This window comes from Macrotis lagotis, chromosome 6 (assembly GCF_037893015.1).
Source record: "Macrotis lagotis isolate mMagLag1 chromosome 6, bilby.v1.9.chrom.fasta, whole genome shotgun sequence".
In the NCBI taxonomy this organism is placed as follows: Eukaryota; Metazoa; Chordata; class Mammalia; order Peramelemorphia; family Peramelidae; genus Macrotis; species Macrotis lagotis.
This window is the reverse complement of record NC_133663.1, coordinates 57,494,127-57,515,834: the sequence shown is the minus strand read 5'-3', so window position 1 is coordinate 57,515,834 and position 21,708 is coordinate 57,494,127. Positions and strand designations below refer to the sequence as shown.

General features: G+C 34.9%; 1 protein-coding gene across 6 annotated transcripts in view; it reads right to left on the bottom strand.

The window, feature by feature from the left end:
- SPHKAP (SPHK1 interactor, AKAP domain containing) overlaps nucleotides 1–21,708 on the bottom strand; it is a 154,527-nt gene that overhangs the window by 100,004 nt on the left and 32,815 nt on the right. For all 6 annotated transcript variants that reach the window (XM_074191213.1, XM_074191212.1, XM_074191211.1 and 3 more), the window contains one exon: nucleotides 5,264–5,366. In XM_074191213.1, the coding sequence (XP_074047314.1) occupies nucleotides 5,264–5,366 (103 nt within the window). The remainder of the gene's footprint in view (nucleotides 1–5,263; nucleotides 5,367–21,708) is intronic.

Here is a 21,708-nt window from a genome sequence, read left to right as displayed (position 1 = left end):
ACCCAGATTGTTTTCAGTCCAATGCTTCTGATAAGTCTGAGTTTCAAACAAATTAAATAACATGACTTAAAAAAAGATGGTGAGATAGTGTGTTGATTTTCCTTCAACATTTCTCCCTCCCCACACAAAAGCCTCATTAGGAGACTTGGTTATAGTATCTTCTGTCCATCAGAACTGCAGTTTGAGGGGAAAACCAGACTATAAATGTCTGACTTGTTGAGATATGAAATGGAATATAATCTTTTTGATAGTGGAAATTGAGCAGATCAGCACTCTGCACTATGCAAAATGACTTTATTGTTGATTACTGAGAGAGAACTTCTTTATGGGACAACTAGGTGGATAGAACACTGGCCCTGAGTTCAAATTTGACCTCAGACACTTAATAATTACCTAGCTGTGTGGCCTTGGGCAAGCCACTTAACCCTATATGCCTTGCAAAAAAAAACCTAAAAAAAAGAAGAAAGAACCTCTTTAAGAATGAAGGACAAAGGGCAGCTAGGTGGCACAATGGATAGAGTGCTGGCCCTCGAATCAGGAGTACCTGAGTTCAAATCCGGCCTCAGACACTGAATAATTACCTAGCTGTGTGGCTTTGGGCAAGCTACTTAAACCCACTGCCTTGCAAAAAAAAAAAAACTAAAAAAAAAAGAATGAAGGACAAACAATAACCCAAGACTGGGGACTCAACTGATTACTTCCAGTTGGGCAACACATTACCTTCGAACCTCCCTCCCTCCCTCCCTTCCTGCCTTCCTGCCTTCCTCCCTTCCTGCCTTCCTGCCTTCCTGCCTTCCTGCCTTCCTTCCTGCCTTCCTCTTTCTTTTCTTTTCCTCCCTTATCTCTCTTCCTCTTCTGCCTTCACAAAGGAAATCCTACTCTTATCTGTGAGTGCTCTGAAAAAAGAAATATAAATTTTGATTGTTGAAATCTAGCCAAATACCTTGGAGTTTACAAGCTAGATTTCTTTATTTATGGGCCACACCTTAAACCTAAATCACTCTGCTCTCATTTATTGACCAACAATAGGTCCTAGTCTAAGTCTTACAGTGTTAGCATTCTGATGGTTCAAAGTGAGTGTAAACATTTCTTTCTGTTTTGGCCAGAAACCTTAAGGATCTCCTCCCAGAATGATTTTTTGATGATGGAAGAGCCCATTCTTCCTCTCAGTTTACCTAGTCTTAATCTCTGAAAGGGTACTGCCTCAGCCATTAAGACCTGGGAAAGACCTTAGTTTAAAAAGGTCAAGATCTTCAACTGCAACCAGGCCATCTCCAGTTGTCTTAATCGATATTTTGCAACTGGACTCAAATGGCTCAAGAGCAGAGAATGAGGGTGGTGACTTTGCACAGCCCTCCTTCACTTAAAATCAACTCACTTGCATGTCATGCCATCACTTCTCTGATGTCATGGTCTTCTTCTAGAAGGAAAGAAAACAACGACAAAAATAGCAACAACATTTAGAATGAATGAAGTCAAGAGTAGTGGGAAGGACTCTAGACCCATAATCAAAGACACCTACCTCACTTCTCTGAGCATTAGTTTTCCTGTATGTAAAATGGGATCATAATATTTATGTGACTCCTATAGAGTTGTTGTGAAGGAAGTGTATTTATGCTTAAGACCTTAAAGTGTCATTGAAATGTAAGCTATTATTTTGTCAGTACTTTAAAGTATTTTCTTTCCTTTCTTAAGTGGGCATTTGCAATAGTACCAAGAAGCAAAGACATAGTACAAGTTTTCTGGCTATACTGATGACCATCTCTAGAGCCCTAACTCTAACTTCTCCCCAAGCTCTCTTTCCATTATTCCAAATTCAACATATTCAACAGTAATCTGATCTTTTCTTCTTCCTTTCTTCTCTATTTCTGTTCAAGGGGCTTCCATCCTCCAATGAGTCAGGCTTATAGTCTTCATATAAATGGAGCGTTGGGGAAATGGATTAACTTTACTATGATTGTTCCTGAGGGGAACTTGAGCAACTTGGGTGGAAGGTACAACTTTCCTATAAAGAAAAATGGAATGTCTTAAAGGATAGTGGTTTTATATATTTCCGTGAAGAATTTTAGGCAAGGAATGGATGACCAATTGTAGGCTAAGTTGTAGTTTGTTGATATCCCCTCCATCCTTATATAATTCAGTTCCTATGGTTGAAGTATGGATGGGTATAAATAAACTCTCAGGTCTCTTCTTTCTCCAATAGTCTCTGATTCGATGATTCAGTCTTTCCTTTTCCTTAGACATTTCTTATGTTTCTGTTTCTATAATATCTATTGCATCAGCTCCTTTTTCTTCATTTCCATTATAATTTACCATTCTTTTCTATATTACTCTACTGAATACCTAACTGGTGTTCTTTTCTATTGACCATCTTCAGTTCACACTGCTTCCTGAAAAAAAGCATCTAAATTTACAATTATGAGCAAGTTCTTTTATTAAATTTTTTTAATAAAATATGATCTCTTAATCTTGGCATAACTGAACTTCAAAAAAGGTCTGACACCCTATTTTCACATACTAAAGTCACAGTGAACTGGGACTCTCTTTGATCAGTCATTCTTGCATTAGTTTTCCCCTGCCTCTGTTCTCTATAACTTTGCTCACATCAACCTGATGCATCTGAATGGTCTTAGAGTACTCCATCTCATTCTAACCTTCTTTCTGTGGAAGTCCCACTCTTGGCTCAAGGCCTGAATTAGATGCAATACCCTGTGCCTTTCCTTTCTTTGCTTTATCCTACAACCTTGCCTCTACTTTTCATTTGTATTTATGACACTCTACCTTGGATCATTTTGTTTATAAGGAATTTCCTCCTATAGAAGGAGCACCCATTTCATATATATTTGTATATCCCCAGGATTTAACACATTGAAGTCGCTTAATATATTTTATTCAATTGTTGAATCTAAAACAAAGAAAATCTAATTAGCTGCTTAATAATGCTTCATTCACCAAGATTAAATTCCAGTGCTCCATGATTTCAGCGCAAAAAATGACCTTTATAATTTAATTTGAAAAATTGACTGTTTTTGATCTGACAAGGAAAGTAAAAAATATATTTGGAATATCAAGAAAATGCATCTACTGTTATTTAGAGTGCATCAGTCCCTCTGAACTCACCATTTCTCTTTCATATTTTCACTTCTATACTACATAAAAATCCATCAAAATAAATTAATTCCTCCTGAGGCCACATTATAGGACTTTAAAAACACCAAAGACTGTGGGAAAGAAGCACATTCCTATTATATATATTTACAACACATCCTCAACCAACTTCACATTCTTCCTGTAAATATTAATATTTTCAGGTTTTTATTTTTTAACTTTTATATGAAATGTAATTGAATTCACTTCCAAAATTTTGTAACTTTAAAATAAAAATCTAATTAGATGACATTATGGATTTAATTTTCATTTTCCTTTACACTTGAAAATCACCTCTCTGTTCCTGGAAACTATATCTCTTTTAATGTTGCTCAACATCACATTCATATTTTGGCTACCATATTATGATCTATTGACTTATATTGGACTTACAGTTCACTAACTGCCCAAGATCCTTTTCAGAACAATTTCTGTCTAACTCTATGTTATGACTGGGGGGTTAATTTTTTTGTACCTAAGTACAATAAATTTATTCCTATTGCATTTTGTCCTGTTATATTCAGACAAAAATGGGAATCTATAAAAATTCTCTTTAATACTGATCCTGATCCATTGGGTCAGGTTTCCTTTTCAGCTTTCTGTCATCTGCATGCATCCCTCATCTTCTAGTGGGCCACTTTGACCTTGAATTCTTAATAATTACTCTTGAACCTGGCTATCCAGCCAGATCTGAACCCATCTGATTGTAGTAACATTTAATTCTTATCCCTGCCTCTTCTGAATGAACATGAGGGTATTATGAGATGCTTTTATCAAGACCTTTGCTAAAATTTAGGGAAATGGAATTCACAGAATTCCCACTATATACTAATTTTATAATCATGTAAAAAATAAAAAAGAAATTTACCAGACAGATTAACCCTACCCAAATCATTTGGATAAACAATCTTTGCCTTCTTTGATTGGATTTTCATTTAACTTTCAAAGCATAACTACAAGAACCTAGTTCTCTTCTATGGAGCCTCCTATGACTACTGTTGCAGAGACCTGGTGTAAGTTTCCTGGGGCTCTGATCCAAATAGGATAAGATGATCTCTAAACTCCTGCCAGTTCTGATATTCTTTGATCCTGTGACCTCTCCCATCTCTAAGCTAATAGTACTTCTTTTCTGTATTGCTGTTTGACATTTAATCTGAGACTGTCTTATGACATCTCTTACATAGTTGTCTTCTAAGTGTTTAACTTTTCATGTATTATATCACTTTTAAGTTGTGGTTATCTGATCTTTTCTACTTGATTGTAATCTCAAAACTCCTAATGAAGTGTTATAAATACTTAATAAATATTAATTAATATGGGTAATAACTGATACTTTTTAACAATAATTAAAATCTTATATAATGCTTAAATGCATTCTTACACCTGAGCTTCATGATAATCTTAGGTTATAGGTCCTACAAATATTATGATACTCATTTTGCAGATGGAGAAATTGAGACTTAGAGAGAATTTAAGTGACTTGCCCATGATTAAGCTGTCAGAGATAATATTGGAATCCAGGTTTCTCTGACTTCAAATAAGACCTCCCTGCCTCATAAAAGGAGAAATTAAGGAATCATGTTAGGTAAATATGGAGCAATTACCTTACTCATGAATAAGAGATGGAAATTATAACTATTAGAAAATGTTAACATTCTTATGTCCCATGCTTTTATATTTGTAATTTTTGTAAAATAATTCTACTGGATTTATCCTAGGGAGAAGCTATCAAGTGAGATCTATGACTTGGTATCTTGAGTTAGGGAAACAGTATGGTAGATTATAGATGTCACTTAATAACATGGAAATAAGGAATCTGTTATAACCTGTGATTTCAGACCAGAAAGACTGTCAATAATCAAGGAGCCTGACTTCTAGTTTTATTGCAACATGACCTTGAGCAAATCACTTTATCTTGGGTTTAGTTTATTTATATCTATAAAATTGTGAGGAAGGACTAGAGAATTTCTTTCTTTGTAATTTTAATATTCTGTGATCTAAACATTTAGTTGGTATCTCATTGGAGCTTGGAGGTAAGATGAGGATTCTGAAAGGCAGAGATGAAGAATTACACATCATCATGAAAAATGGAATGCAAAGATTAAAGAGAGCTTACCTTTTTGCAGGCTGTAACTGAGCTCCCTAAACTGCTTCCTGAACTTTCCGTGCCACTGCACTGTTGCTCTGAAACTTCATATATCAATGAGGATTCAAAGTTGCTGATGAAGATGTGAATGCCCCCAAAATAGAGAAAAAGAAAACACAGGCCAGTAAATTATATACATTCACAGGATTGGTGAAAAACTGAACCAAAAAAACAGCAACCAACTAATCAAATAAACAAAAACAACCTTTCACACAATTTGTTAGAAATGATCTTCTTCTGTAGATTGCATAAAAAATTCATTGTTTAGCTTAGCTTTTCTAATTTGTAGACTTCATGAATTGTTCTATTGTGTATAAGAAATTGCAGGGCTATGAATGTCTCTAGCCCCATAATGCTTAGATGGACAGAATCACATCTGCTTGCCATTAATAATACAATAATGAGCATCATGGCTATTTTCTCTTTGTTAACAATTGTACAGTGATTATTTTTTTTTTTTTGCAAGGCAATGGGGTTAAGTGGCTTACCCAAGGCCACACAGCTAGGTAATTATTAAGTGTCTGAGGCTGGATTTGAACTCAGGTACTCCTGACTCCAGGGCTGGTGCTCTATCCACTGCACCACCTAGTCACCCCTTGTACAATGATTCTTAACCTTTTTTTATGACATTGACCTCCTCTTTTTCTGCCCTGGCATTCAGATGAAGAATTAATGATCAACCATGATACCAAGGAAGAAATGGTTCAGAATGAAACACATTTTTTGACTTAGCCAATAATAGAACTTGTTTTACTCAGTTACCTGTTTTTTTTTTTTTTGGTGGAATTGGGTTGGGAAGGAGAGAAAAAAATCCCTGTTAATTAAAAAAAATGAATTTAATTTTAAAATGACAATTTAAAGGATAGCAATGCCCCCAATTTTGAAAACATGGTGATTTTCAATTTAAAGACTATACTTAGACCTTTAATTCTATTTAGACATTAGTCAGCAACTTTTTCATGTAGAGGATATGTGAAAACATATCTACTGATATTTAAATACTCATAACTTTCTATCTAATTCTAAATAATGCCACTTTTCCCTAAAAACTATCAACATAAAAGTATTTCATAAGAATCATATTATTTCAATAATAGCAGTTCCATAATCACATTTTTAATTTTAATTTAATTTTATTTTATTGCAATTCAATAGATCATGAGTCACATAATTAATGAAGTAAATAAGAACCTTTTCTATTAATATACAGTTAAACCAGTGCAAACCTATGAATAATGCCATTGGTATTTTAGAATTAGAGAACAACATATATATGCACATGATTACACATATTTGTGTAATATGAGTTTGTGCATATGCTTAAATATATTTGAAATATATATATATATATATATAAGCACATGCATATATATGTATATGTACATACATACATATATTGAGGCTGAACAGTAGAGTGGATAGAGAACTGACTTTGAAGTCAGAATAACTGAAATTAAATCCTGTGTCTGAGTGATCCTGGACAAGCCATTTAATTTCTTAGTGCTCTAACAAACTCCAGTATGATAATTTGAAGAGGGGGGCATTGACCTGCATTGAAAGAGGGAGATTCTTAACCTGAGAGTTCCCTATGTCAATGAAATGAAAATTTCATTTAAAAAAATAGCAACACATTCCCTAGAAAGTATTGCAGCATTTGATATGAGCTAGAAACAAATGTATGGCACCCTCAGACTTTCCCTTCTTCCACCTCTCCCTAACCCTATTGATAAGGGAGGGAGACAGCTTGTTAAGCCAAGCTATCATTCTGATTTCCTCTTGAATCCAAATAGCATTCCAGATCTTCTTCTTAGAAATTATATTATCTAGAGTAAGTCATTTCTTCTCGGAACCTATTTTTCCTCAACAAGAGTATAGCATATTAGTTAAATGTAGGATTATAGATTTAAATATAGAAGGGCCTTTGTAGGACATCTGGTGGAATGTCCTCAGTCTCAAACATGAAAAATCCAGGATTCAAAGAATGTAAGTGGTCTAAAGTCATACAGGTAGATGAAAGACCCAGAATTTTAAACAAGGTTCTCTTAACTTCAAAGTTAGAACTCCTTTTAGGTTTTGTTATATGCTGAATATTCTGAATTAGTTCATTTAATATAGAAGGTAAGGTCAACTAGATGGTGAGATAGATAGAGTGCCAGACCTGGAATCAGGAAGACTCATCTTCTGAAGCCAAATCTGGTCTCAGATATTTACTGTGTGACCTTGGGCAAGACCTTTAACCCTTTTTGGCTCAGTTTCCTCACCTGCAAAATATACTGATAAGGAAATGGCAAACCATTCTGGTATCTTTACCAAGAAAACCCCAAATGGAGTCATGAAACATTGGATATGACTGAAACAACTGAATAACAAAGACAGAAGATAATATACAACAATGTATTTCTGTAGATGAGAAAAATCTGAAGGGGGAAAAAAGAGCACTGCGCATCTAAATCTTGAAGGTTCCTTTCTTTTGACATAGCTTAATGTCAGAGTACTCCTGACTTCTGTTCATATACAGAAAAGATATCCATCACTACAAGCCAACAGGTTTGACTTTGCTTGAAACTGACCAAAATTAAAGATTATTTCAGTTTGAAATAATGTGGGCTATAAGCCAAGGGAAAGTGGACTTAGTCTCTGCAGGAGACAGGGTCATGTTGTTCATAGGAGGGGAAGGGTAATTGGCCATATGCTACAATCACCATTGTGTTCTATCACCAGTGAATCCTTATGGGACCCCAGGTGGGCTGATGGATCCCCTCCATCACATGACATCCCAGCACATATGTCGATTGTGTTATGTTTCCCTTTTCTCTTTTACTGAGCCAAAGCATCAAATAGAAGGAACAATCTGGATGGGGGAAATGACCGGGTGGAGAGCTTAGCTGGAGATATCCGGCTCCTAGTGACCTCAGAAAGCATAGAACAGAATACCTCAATGTATCATGCCAGGCCATACCTGGGCATGCTGTAACTCACTCACTTCCTTCTATGCCCGCCACCTTCCATGCTAGGAGGAAGTTTATATGATGACAAAAAGAATCGGCTCAATTATAAAGCCAAGTTCCAAAATAGATGCCTTAAAGTCACTAGAAACTGATCAGAACAAGTTTTGAATAATACCTGATTTCCAGAATCTTATGTGAAGAAGTTTTTTCTCTCTCTAGCTGGTTATTTTATCTATTTGTCGGTATATAAGACAATCTGTTTATGTACCTTTGAGATTAAAGTGAAATTCTAAAAATATTTATGAAGATGTTTTTAGTTTCCAGAGAATAACATTTACTTTTACATGATATGACAAAGGTGGCAGAGAAACTAACATATTCATTAAAATCTTTTCATTTTGTTATGGAGAAACTTGTCTCAGACTTGAAGTATATTCCTAATTGAAGTGCTAATGGGTGAATCGGCAAGCTCTTTACTGAGAAAATAAAAAAAATTGTGATGAGTATTAATATTTATTAAGCAAATTCCTTCAGAAGGATAAGGTGTTAAAATATCAAAAAAACAGGACTTTTATGACAAGGTAGAACAAGAGTGGAAAGAGCAAAAAATGAAGGCAGTCTTTTATGAAATGAATTTAAAAAGTCAACCTTCCAGTGTGTTAGGAGAAAGAAGCAAACCTGCCAATTCAGTATTATATGTTAATACTTATTAATTGTTTGATCTTGGGAAAGTCATTCAACCTCAGTTTCTTCATTCATAAAAGAAGGACATTGGACTAAATGGCTTCTGAGGTTCCTCCCATGATACTTCTAGGATTCACTATTTTGCCAACAGGAATACATTTTCTCTGACACTGATAAAAAATCTACTACCCTTTGACTGAACTAATTGTGAATTTGCTTCTATTAATATGACTTTCTGCATTTGATTAAACTGGTTTGGGACTACAGTCATAGGCTTCCTTGCCAATAATTGAAGCCTTTCCAGCTTAACAAGAACTGTCAGAATTTGGACCTTATTAGGTATTTGAGAACTCAGAGAAGCCTTGGCACCATGTTGACATTAGAAAATGATATTATTGAGGCAGCTAGGTTGGCACAGTGGGTAGAGCACCAGCCCTGGAGTCAGGAGGACCTGAGTTCAAATCCAGATTCAGACACTTAATATTTACTTAGCTGTGTGACCTTGGGCAAGTCACTTAACCCCATTGCCTTAAATTTAAAAAACTCATAAAAAGAAGAGGATGTTATAGGGGATAATTTGATATTTTATATGTAAATATGAACCTGAATTAAGAGCCTGTTGGAGTCATCAATGATTCATTTAATTTGAATTTATTAATTTTAAATAGATTCACCATAATTCCTATAAATGATGCAAAATATAAGCAGTTCCCTTTTCTAAGGGGGAAAATCAGTCACTGGTCTATAGCATAGTGGAACATTTGCTAGAGTTGGTAAAAAGACATTTTTGGTTTCAGAACTGCAACTCTTCCAAATTAGCTATCATCAATCATAACATGAGAAACTAGATGGTGCTGTGTATGGAGTGACCCATCTAGAGACAGAAAACCTTGAGTCCAAAGACAGATTCAGTTGCTTATTAGCTCTGTTTCTCTAGGCAAGTCATGTAACCCTGGTTGCCTCAAAAATCATCATCTGAGAAATGAGCTGAAGAAGGAAATGGCAAACAACTCCAGTTCCTTTGCCAAGAAAACTTTAAATGAGGTCACTAAGAGTCAGACAGGACTTAAACCATTTTGTACAACAAAATTTCATAATAATACAATTAATTAATGAAGTAGGGAATTAAGACAGTTTATGCAGAGCATGCTTCCATTGGGAGGGATTTTTTTCTTATTTATGACACCTGATGGATTTTAGGATTGCTGCAGCTATTCAACATAACCAGGATAAGACTTCTTATCACCAATATAGTGGCTGTAAATAGGTGGCATAGTATGTGGTGCACTAGATTCTAAGCAAAGAAAAGCTCAATTCAAATCCTGCCTCAGATACTGTTTTTGTTTCTGTATTACCCTGGGCAAATCAATTAATATGCCTTTGCTTTCTCATCTATAAAAAGGGATTAATAATATTACCTACCTCCCAAAGTTGTTGGGAGGCTATAATAAAAGAATATTTGTAAAGTGTCATATAAATGCAAGCTATTATTCTTAAGTAGTGATGAACTCCAGAGCAATTCGGTAATATGACATAAAACTACCTAAATAAAACTATGTATTTGATAGATACATAGATAGATAAATCACTTATTAAATGTTTACTATATGCTAGGCTCTGTGCTAAGGGCTGATGATACAAATCTAAAACAAAATAAACAACAAAACAATAGACACTATTTGCAAGGATTTTTCATTTAAATAAGAGAACACAAAACATAAAGGAGACCAGAAAAATAAAGGGGTGTGTGTGTAGGGGTTGGTTGTATGTGTTGGAGTTTGTATTGTAGGCAAGGGAATGACTTGCTAATTCCACGACTTGGTACAAAGTCATTCCCAGGGTGACAAGGCACCTGGTGAGGAATTAGACCACTGGAGAATGAGTTGAATTGGAGTGAAGTGAACATCTTAGATAGGGTCCCCTCAAAAAATAGTGATGCTGTCCAGGATGTTATAAATTGTGATCTATGAAATAATATAATAGCAGATCATATTATATTATATTTAAAAATCTAAACTTTAAGTATATTTTATGAATTGTAGGGGATTCCCCAAAATACCTTTGAATAGGTTCAAGAATCCTGGAATATCTGAATCTCAAGTTTGGAAGAGACCTATTAAGCCATTTAGTCCAGTCTGAATGAATAGACATGAATAGAATAATCCCCTAGTGTCCTCTAGGTTTGGTTTGAAGAGGTTTGGTGAGAGAATGGGAGAGGGTGATGGTAGATGGAAATCTCTTTTCTTCAAAGACTGTTCCTCTGTACAGTTCTAATGATTAGAAAGATTTTCCTGAGATCTAGTCTAATATTCTCCCCATCTCCCCATATACTCCCTATGAGTATAGGCAGCTAGGTGGTCCAGTGGATAAAATGGAGTCAGGAAGATTCATCTTCCTAAATTCAAACCTGACCTCAGATATTTACTATTAACAATTAAACAATTAACCTTGTTTGCCTCAGTTTCCTTATCTGTAAAATAAACTGGAAAAATAAATGGCAAACTCTGATATCTATCATTGCCAAGAAAACCCCAAACAAGGTCATGAAGAACTGGATACAACTGAAAAAATAACTGAACAATGCCCTATGAGAATGGTAAAATAACATTGCCAGAATTATATTTATGAATATAAGCAGATCAAAAAGTTTTCTTCAGCATATCAGGTGGCTGCATAACCATCATCTGGTAGCTCCTTACAATTCTTCCTCTTCTTCATTATGATCATGATCATCATCTTCCTTTTCATCACTTCTTCATGGCTCTTTGTTGGGTTTTTTTTTTACTGTTGTTCTTATTCTTGTTTTTGTTCTTGTTCTTTTCCTTCTCATCTTACACCTCCTCCTCTCTCTTCTCTTCAACCTCTTGCTCCTGTTTTTCCTCTTTTCCTCCTCTTCCTCTTCCACTTCCACTTCCTCCTCCTCCTCCTTCTTCTCTTCCTCCTCCTCCTCCATTTCCTCTTCTTCTTTTTTCTTTGCCTGTCTTCTTCCTCCATTTCATCTTCTTCTTCTTCTTCTTTATTCTTTGTCTGTCTTCTTCTTTTCTTCTTCCATTGATTGAATACTCCCATAGGCAAAATATTATGACAGATACTGGTTATACAAAGGAAGTTTTAGATGCCACCCCTCAACTTGAGTGTCCAGACAAAAGGAATAAAAAGAGGCAGTTGCTTTGGACAAGATAGAAGGATTCAAAAGCGAAAGAAGTCTGAACAGTGTAATTCTATATTACACTAAAGAGTAGAACAACCACTACTGAAGCTAACCCAAAAGCATAGGATTGTAGAAGTTGAACTCCAACAGTCTTTGGAATATATATAGCAGAATTTCTTCATTTTTACAGATGACAGTATTGAAGCCAAGAAGAGCTGTATGACTTGTCCAAGGTCACAGAGAAATTAATCAGCAAAACCCATATTCGAAAAAGATCATCTGCTCCAAATTCAATACTCTAGTCATGTCCCCTCTCCAAATCTTATTTTTCCAATCTATAAAATGAGAAGCCAGAACTTAATAGAACTCTAAGATCTATCATTTTATTAGTCTTTATTTTATATTTACTTCATCATTTTCATCCCCTCAACACTGAAATCTGAATTTAGCTTATTCTACACTAGGCCTTGGGGAAGAGACACAGATTAACAAAATGTAGTTCTTATTCTCAACGAATTTGATGTGTCCTTAAAATACTTATAATTCTGGTTGAGTTCTTTATAGAGACTGATTGGTGTAATGGTATAAGTCATCAGGTTTTTTTTTCAATATAAGTAATTTGGCCTCTGAATTTATATTTATTTATTTATTTGTTTGTTTATTTATTTAATTGTTCATTTATGTCAAAAATATTCTTCAGTCTTAGGTACTGAAGAACAAAATTTTTACAAAAGCAGTAAACATGGAAGAAATTCATAAAAGACCCTCAGAAGAACAATTTCCTTTCCTCTTATGGCCATTCTGCTGTCCTTCTATACAATTAAAAGGGAAATCTTTTTCAATCTGGGCAAGATGCTTGAGATGTAAAGAGTGTTCCAATAGGGACAGACTGCAGCTAGATGAATGAAAGCAAAGTATACATTGCACATTTCACACCCTGGCCAAGATTGCTATAGAATATATATCTTTTTTCACATACCTTGCCCAAAGAATCAAAGAAGGAAACAAATAATTACCAGGAGCTTTCTATGTCTCAGGCATTGTATTTACATATTATTTCATTTGATCCTCCCTTTGGGGTAGGGCAGGATAAGTGCTATCATTATCCCCATTTTACAGTTGAGGAAACTGAGATAGATAGAGAATACATGATTTGTCCAAGGTCACAATTAGTAAATATCTGAGGTAGAATTGAAACCCAGGGCTTACTGATTCCAGACCCAGCATCCTGTCTATAGTGCAACTTAACTGCCTAGAGTTGTTATATTTATGAATCTTTATTCCCATTGCTTGTATTCATTAAAGTTTATTTGGCTGTGACCTGGTTCACTTGAAAGTATTAAGTACCAGCAAATCTCCATGTTTACTGATAATTTTCCTACAGTGATGCCATATGGTTTAACATATTACATTGTAGAAAGTAATTTCAAGAATTCCCCAGGATAATGATAACAAAAATGGATTCTGTTGATTTTACTTAAGAAATATCAGGATCCAACACTGTAAAGAGTCAAATAGCATTAACAGATTTTTTTTTACTGAGTTCAAGTCCTGGCTCTTTTTTTTCAGTGAAGGATCTAGATTTATTTATTTTATATTATTACAATAATTTTGTTATAAGTAAACATAACCCCCCCCCAAGAAGATGGGAAACCTCAAGAATTGTGTGAGAGAGAGAGAAAAAATGTACTTCATTCTGTGTTCAGATTCCAATGGCTCTGCCCCTGGGGTAAGTTGCTTTCTTTATTATAAGTCCACCAGAGAAGCTGCTTCCATATTTTTCCCACAGTTACTATTACTAGGTGTATTTCCCTCCACTCTATTCTTCCCTGCTCTCATTTATTCTGTTCTCTCCCTCCTTTCATCCTGTCCTTGTCCAAAAATGTGTTGTATCTGAGTATCTTCTCCCACAATCTTCCCTCTCTTCTATCACCTATTCCTCCCTTGACTCCCCCCATTACCCCTTATCCCATCCCTTTCTTCTTATTTTTCTCTAGGGTAAGATAGATTTCTATACTCTATTGTGTATTACTCTGTGAGCCATTTCTTATGAGAATGAAGGTTCACTCATCCACCCTTGCTTTCCCCCTTTTCACTCCATTGATAAAGCTTTTTTTTGCCTCTTTTGTGAGATTTCTTAGCTTCTTATTCTTCATCTCCTTTCCCTTCCTCCCAGTACTTTCCTTTATCACCCCTTGAATCCATCTTTTTACTGTATTATACCATTATATTTCACTCCTTCCTGTGCCCTGTCTATATATGCTCCTTCTAACAGCTCTTATAAATGAGAAAGTTCATATGAGTTATCAATATCTTCTTCCCATGCAGGAATACAAACAGTTCAGTATCATTAAGTTCCTCATAGTCCTTCTCATCCACTCTTTCTATGGTTCACCAGAGTCCTGTACTTCAAGATCAAACTTTCTGTTCAGCTCTGGTTGTTTCAAAAGGAAAGTTTGAAAGTCCACTTTTTCATTAAAAGTCCATCTTTTCCTCTGAAAGAGGATGTTCAGTTTTGCTGGATAGTTGATTCTCAGTTGTAAACCAAGATCATTTGCCTTCTGGAATATCATATTCCAATCCCTATGGGCCCTTAATGTAGATGTTGCCAGATCCTGTGTAATCCTGACTATGGAGACTTGGTAGTTTAATTGTTTGTTTCTGGTAGCTTTTAGAATTTTCTCTTTGATTTGAGAGTTTTGGAATTTGGCTATAATATTCTCAGAAGTTGTTCCCTCAAGTACTATTTGACCCTCTGTTTCTAGAATCTCAGGGAAATTTTGCTGTATTATTTCTTGAAAAATGAAGTCTAGGCTCCTTTCCTAGCTGTGACTTTCAGGTAGCCCAATGATTTTTAAATTATTTCTTCTAGATCTGTTTTCAAGGTCGGTTGTTTTTCTAATGAGATATTTCACATTTTATTCTAATTTTTGGCTTCTTTGGAAGAGTTTTATTTCTTTCTGATTTCTTGCAAAGTCATCAGTTTCCTTTTAGTTCCATTCTGCATTTGAAGGAGTTATTTTCTTCAGAGAGCTTTTTTATCTCCTTTTCCAACTGGCCAAATATGCTTTTTAAGACATTCTTCTCCTCATTTGCCTTCTATTTTACTTTTTCCATTTGGCCTAAACTGGTTTTTAAAATATTATTTTCTTCAATTTTTTTTTTTATATTTCTTTCACCAAGCTGCTGATCTGGTTTTCATGATTTTTCTGCATTGCTCTCATTTCTCCTCCCAATTTTTCCTCTACCTCCCTTAATTGCTTTTCAAAGTCCTTTTTGAGCTCATCCATAGTCTGAGCCCATTTTCTATTTCTCTTGGAGGTTTTGGATATGGAAGCTTCGATTTTGTCATCATCTGTGTTTTGAACTTCAATGGGACTAAAGTAATTTTTTTATGGTCAGATTCTTCTTTTTCTGTTGTTTACACATTTCCTCAGCCCAAGACTAATTTACAGCACTTCCAAGACTTTTGGGGTTTTTTTGGGTGGGACACCCCTCTGGGACCTTTATTCCTCCAAGGTCTTATATTCTCTTGCCTGTGCTTTGATATGTAGATGTCCACCTCACTTCCCTCTACCCTGGAGCTGTAAGGAGGATCCCTGCTTGATTATCTTAGTATGGAAGTCCAAAATGCAACCTGGATCTGAGTGTGGACAAACAGCAGAGTCCTGCCCTCAGGGAGAGCAGAGAAATTTCTGCAGTCTCCCCTGACAGTAAGTCTGTGGGTTGTGCTCTGGAGGTGCAGGCTGGTTTCTCCTGATTCTCGCTGCAGGTTTGCAGTTGGTGCTCCTCTTTCCATCCTCATTCTGGTGTAGCAGAATTCTCTCACCACCCTTTCAAACTGTTCAAGGGCTGCTCTGTTACCAGGGCTTTTCCCAACTCCCACTCCTGGTGAAACGCACCTTTCCCGCAGAACTTCTAAGTTATCTTGGACTGGAAAAATGTATCATTCAGTCTTTCTGTAGGTTCTGTCCCTCTAAATTGTGGCTAAAGTCATAATTTGATGACTTTTGGAGTCTTTTTGGGAAGGAGTTCCTGAGAAATGCTGCCTTCACACTGCCATCTTCACATTAACAGATTTTCAAAAAACTTTGTTATATTTGCTTTTTATCAAGGAAGTTTTCTTGTAAACATTACTACCCTACCAATAACCAATCCTTCTATTGAGTCTATCCAAGTAAAACTGATTGATCTTTATTTTTTAATTAAAGCCTTTATCAAATTTTTAACAAACAATTAATGCCAGTACTGCACAAATTATTTTCAACATTTAGAAATTAGAATTCATTTTATGAGGCAAATATGGTCTTTTAAAAAAAAATTTATTTAAGGCCATGGTAATTATTAAGTATCTGAGGTCAGATTTGAACTCAGGTCCCCCTGAGTCCAGGGCCCATGCTCTCTCCACTATGCTCTCTCCACTGCACTTGCTCCACATTTAGCTGCTTCCAAAATATGGTCTTAATATTGAAATTGGGGCAGAATAAAGTACAGAAGAATGATAAGCTAATATCATTAATAAATAGCCATTCAAAATTTCAATTTGTCATATAAAACAGTATGGCAATTCATACAAGATTATAAGGGATGAAGGGGCAGCTAGGTGGTGCAGTGGATAGAGCACCGACCCTGGAGTCAGGAGTACCTGAGTTCAAATCCAGCCTCAGACCCTTAATAATTACCTAGCTGTGTGGCCTTGGGCAAGCCACTTAACTCCATTTGCCTTGCAAAAATCTAAAAGAAAGATTATAAGGGATGAGGAGATGGTTTAATATCAAATCATATTAAAAGTAAAAAAAAATCAAAACCACATGATAATCTCAGCTGATACAGGAAAATGATTTTGACAAAGTATAATACTGAATTATGCTAGAACCCCAACAAAGTATAGTTACAGCAAAACCTGTTCTAATGTTTTAAACATTATTCTTTATTAAAAATTTCTGATTTGCAATTGAACAAAGAAAAACTTGGAACTACCAAAAAGAGATCATTTTGATATTAAACTGGTTTTATTAATAATTTTTATTTTAAAAATTGAATTTGCAAGATTAATAAGATACTTTTGACTCCAAGTGTCCTTATTCTAAATATACCTAGGGTGATGAACTTGACAAATGGATGTAGAAAAACTTCAAAAGAAAATTTTTAAATGAATTATTTATTTATTTTTTATTCAGGATCATGTGAGGGATCTTGAAATTCCACAATATTTTCCTTACTACCTAATCCAATCTGTTTAATCCTTTCTTTCAGTCTTCAGTTTATCCAGGTAGGGAATTAGATCCTTAAGACTAGAATTTTGATTTCAAATTCTGCCTCTGATCCTAATTCTGTGATCCCCAGCAAGTAACTTAGCATCTTTGAGACTCAGTTTCCATCTCTATAAAATATGAATTCTAGTACTCCCTTCATTGGGTTTTTGTGAGAATCAAATGAAATAACATTGAGTTGTCAAATATGGCTAACTTTTCTGTGGTTGAACCAATTTGAGATGTTAATTGGGAAGTGTTTAACAAAATAAATAATAATAATAAAATAGAAAATAGATAATGTTAAAATGTGGTTTTACAAGCCAATATGCCCACAAGGATCCTAATACAGTTTGGTGGTCCTATTTCCATTTAAGTTTAAGATCACTTGCGCACAGCATGTAGCTTGTAGCACTTATGTGCAGTATATAGCAAATCTTAAAGTGCTATTTAAAATACTAAGTATTAAAATGTATGATAAAGCATGACATTAACAATGTAAACAGAAGATTGAGGATAATAGGATCACAATTTAAAATTAGAAAGGACCCTAAAGCTCACTTCAGCTAACCTCCTCATTTTAGAGGAAAAAGAATTTGAAATTATACCTATTATTTAAAATTTGCTCATTCATCTTGGTCATACCTGACTCTTTCTTGACATAAATACTGAAATGGTTTTACATATCCTTCTTCAACTCAATTTATAGATTTGGAAACTAAGACAAACAGGGAAAAGTGACTTACCCAGGGTCACCCAGCTAGTAAGTATCTAAGCTTGGATTTTAACTCTGGAAGATGAGTCTTCCTGACACTAGGCCATACATGTACTTCATTCACTATGCCTGCATAGGTGCTTACTGCCTCTGATAGAATAATGCTAAATGGTAATAATAGTGATTATTAAAATGGGTCACTTGCATTTGCATAAATGATAGAAATCAATTATTTCAAATTAACTACCAATTTATTTCTATCTTAAATTATGCAAAACAAGTCTATGATTTTTAAATTAAGGTGTTACTTAATTTAGAATATGACATTTAAAGACCAATAATGGGTAAATTCCATGTCTTGCAAAATCCTTTTATATCTATTGTAACCTTAAAATATCTATTGGCTAGAACTTGTGAAATATAAAAATCCTATCAAAAGCAGATTATAAGACTTAGAATGTAATATATAAAATGCATAAACTTTTAAATATAACGGAAAGGTGGAACATGGTGATATGAAGCAAAAATGGAACATGATTCTGACATAGAATTCCTTTAAATTCATTGCCTGCTTATCTAACCATCACAATCTGTACCTCCAGTACTAGCTAAACTATCACAGACTGTACCTCCAGAGTTTGCCACACATGTAATAAGGTTACATACAATAAGGAGGGAGTATAAAAAAGGAGTCTATATGGAATAATGAAAAAAAACAAGGTTAATTTCATTAGCAGGTGGATGACTTGCTTCATTTCTAGCCTGAAAGGCAACAGAGTATTACTTTTATTATTTTATTGGTACAAGGATTTATACATATTCCTGAACAGGACAGCATTGCTACTACAGGAAGGAATTGCTACTGCCAGAGAGGTTGATAAATTCTGAAAAGTCTATAGGTTTGAAATTTGGAGAGTTGCAATAAGCCATCCAAAGTGTCTCATCAGTATGCCTGAATGCATTAAATGAATTGAAATCTTGTAAATGAAATGGTAGGAAACCATTTCGGAGTCATTTCGCTGAAGTTATTACAGCTCCCGTTATCTCTGATCTTTAAGTGGCGCCCTAGAACTTCTCCAGAACTTGGCTGCTGTCCAACGTACACTTCTAATATTCCTCTCATCATGATGGCCATCTCCTGTTGCTGGGCTCCTATTCCCTTTCTCACACAGCTCATTAGAGACTCCTTTCATGTCTGTCTTGCTTCCACTTGGATTTCCATATTGGAAATAACATGCAGGGCAGTTTTGAATAAATTCAAAATGTTTAACATGCTTCCCACCACCAGGGGGCACCGCCTCACACATTTTGAGGACAGCCTACCATGATTAATTTCTGGCTTTTGGATAGCAAATTGATGTCTCCCTGTTCCTTGCAAGAACCATTGCAGGGCATATTTTTAATTTCATCATCATTAAGACCAGGTAACTGAGGTCCCTAGAGTAGCATTATGGCAAAGCTACATGAGGCCATTTACGTCACTTTGCCTATGTCTGCCTAAATGTGTTAATGGAAATAACACACAAGAAGCTTGTTATTGGGCAAAGTAAAGTACATATTATGCAAGCAAGATTCCTACCTCCTGCCAAATTACAGTAAAGCCTCACAAATTCAGAGTAATTGAGAGTAAGTCAAACTAATGAAATCTAGTTTTCTTACAGTCTGAGTTTTAGAATTATAAAAAATATATTTTATAACTCAAATTCAATTAAAGTATTTTCTCATATTAGTAATTACCATGCCAATTATTTATAAGTGAATAGGTTATTTGAAAATACTTGATACTTGAAAACAGTTAGCTCTCAAGTGTTATAGAAAATCCCACTGCAATCAAGATTATTCCCTTGAAAATATTTAGCAAACCTTTTCTGTACAGATATTACAATGCTAAGCATAAGTCAAGCCCCTGCCCTAATTATCATAAATTTGAAATCAGTGGAGCAGAATTAATGAGAGTTTGCTGCATGAGGAAAAGAAGAGAAAATATTAGTCTGAAATATGTCTAAGGTTTGTATTACAATTTTGGGGTTGATGTTTCATATTATCTAAAGGGAATTCATTGAAGGATAACTAAGGATTATACAATGAATTACAGATCCATCCAAATGTTCCTATTTCTATATAGAATAGACCCCATGTCTATACTAGACATCAATTAAGACAACTATCTATCTAAAATCTTACCCCTTTTAACATTTTTTGCATCATATATGAATTCTTGGTGTATTAATGAGATATATTTGGTTAGAAAAACTGTTTTTGTTCTAGTGGTAAGGCTGATTAATGAAATTTATTTTGCTTGTTCTTAGAAATTGAGTCTCCTTATCTTACCTAGGCTAGAAGGACAGTGGTCACTTGTGGGCCTGATCCAATTGCCGATCAACTTTGATCTGCTTCATTTTCAACCCGAGCCAGTTCACTCATCTTTTGGTAGCCCCACTCACTTTTAGGAGTTCACCATATTAGTTCTAGAATTAATATAGGCATCCAATTGGCTTTAAGTCTACTTCAGTTCAGAATTCCTATGCTGGAGTGATCCATCAGACTCAGTTTCCCCATGAGTAGAGAATTACAAGTATGTGTCACTTGCAGTGTAGAGGTCTTTGTAATGAATATTCCTTATAAAATCCCAAGTGCAAAATTACATTGAAATTTATTTTATTAAGAATTTCACTGGCTTTCATTTTTTTCTCTCTTCTCTTTCTAAAAGGAATGATGATTTTCTACTTTAAGATACTGTTAGAGTTTTCAATGTTAGGTTTTTGTTAGTCTCTCCACTGTATTTCTCAGTCTGTACTGAGTCTGTACTTGCATTTATTCAACAATTACATTCTGTATACATTTGAGAACTCTCAACACCACAGCCTTAGAATAATAAAAGACTCAGTTGATTCAAGGATAATGGAAGGACATAGGATGGATGACATTCATTGCTCACCATGACTTGTGCATGAGGTGTATTAAAAATATCCATAAGCAGAGGTAAACTGGAAGACTAAGTGGAATAACAGTGTGAAAACAGATGATCCACTGATCAAAACATTTATTTGAAACATAATATGTATCAAGCCCTGAGCTATGTATTGTGGGATACAAATAGAAATAAGACAATTCTCTCAAATTAAATTCTATTGGAAGGTGCATTATATCCATGGATAGTAAAATAGAAAATATAGACTAGAGGATACAAAAATTATGAGGGTGAGGGAAGGTGCCATTAATAACTGAGAAAGTCAGAAAGGATCTCTTGAAGGAGAAGATATTTAAGCTGAGCTTTTATTTTGAAGGGATTCCAAGAGTTAGATGGTAAGGAGGAAGAGTATTTTAGGCAAGGGTGAAACAAAGCTCAGAGGGGAGAGATGGCAAAGCAAATAGACTAGGTTGGATGAGGTGCATGGTGAGCATTTAATAAATACTTCCACCATTCATCAAAAGCATTAATATTCCTAAGTATGATGTTTGTATTTCTACTCTATGTTTGTGAACCTTTTGTAGAAAGTAATTTTTCCTAGGGAATAACTTGACTGTGAAACTATATGGGACTTAACTTAGATAATAGACTACCCAGAGAACAATTAAGTGAAACAGAAATTAGTGCAAAATGAATGTCAGCTCAGTAGGTTTGGAAATTCTTTGGAATAATTTTACTTTCCTCTGACTTTTAG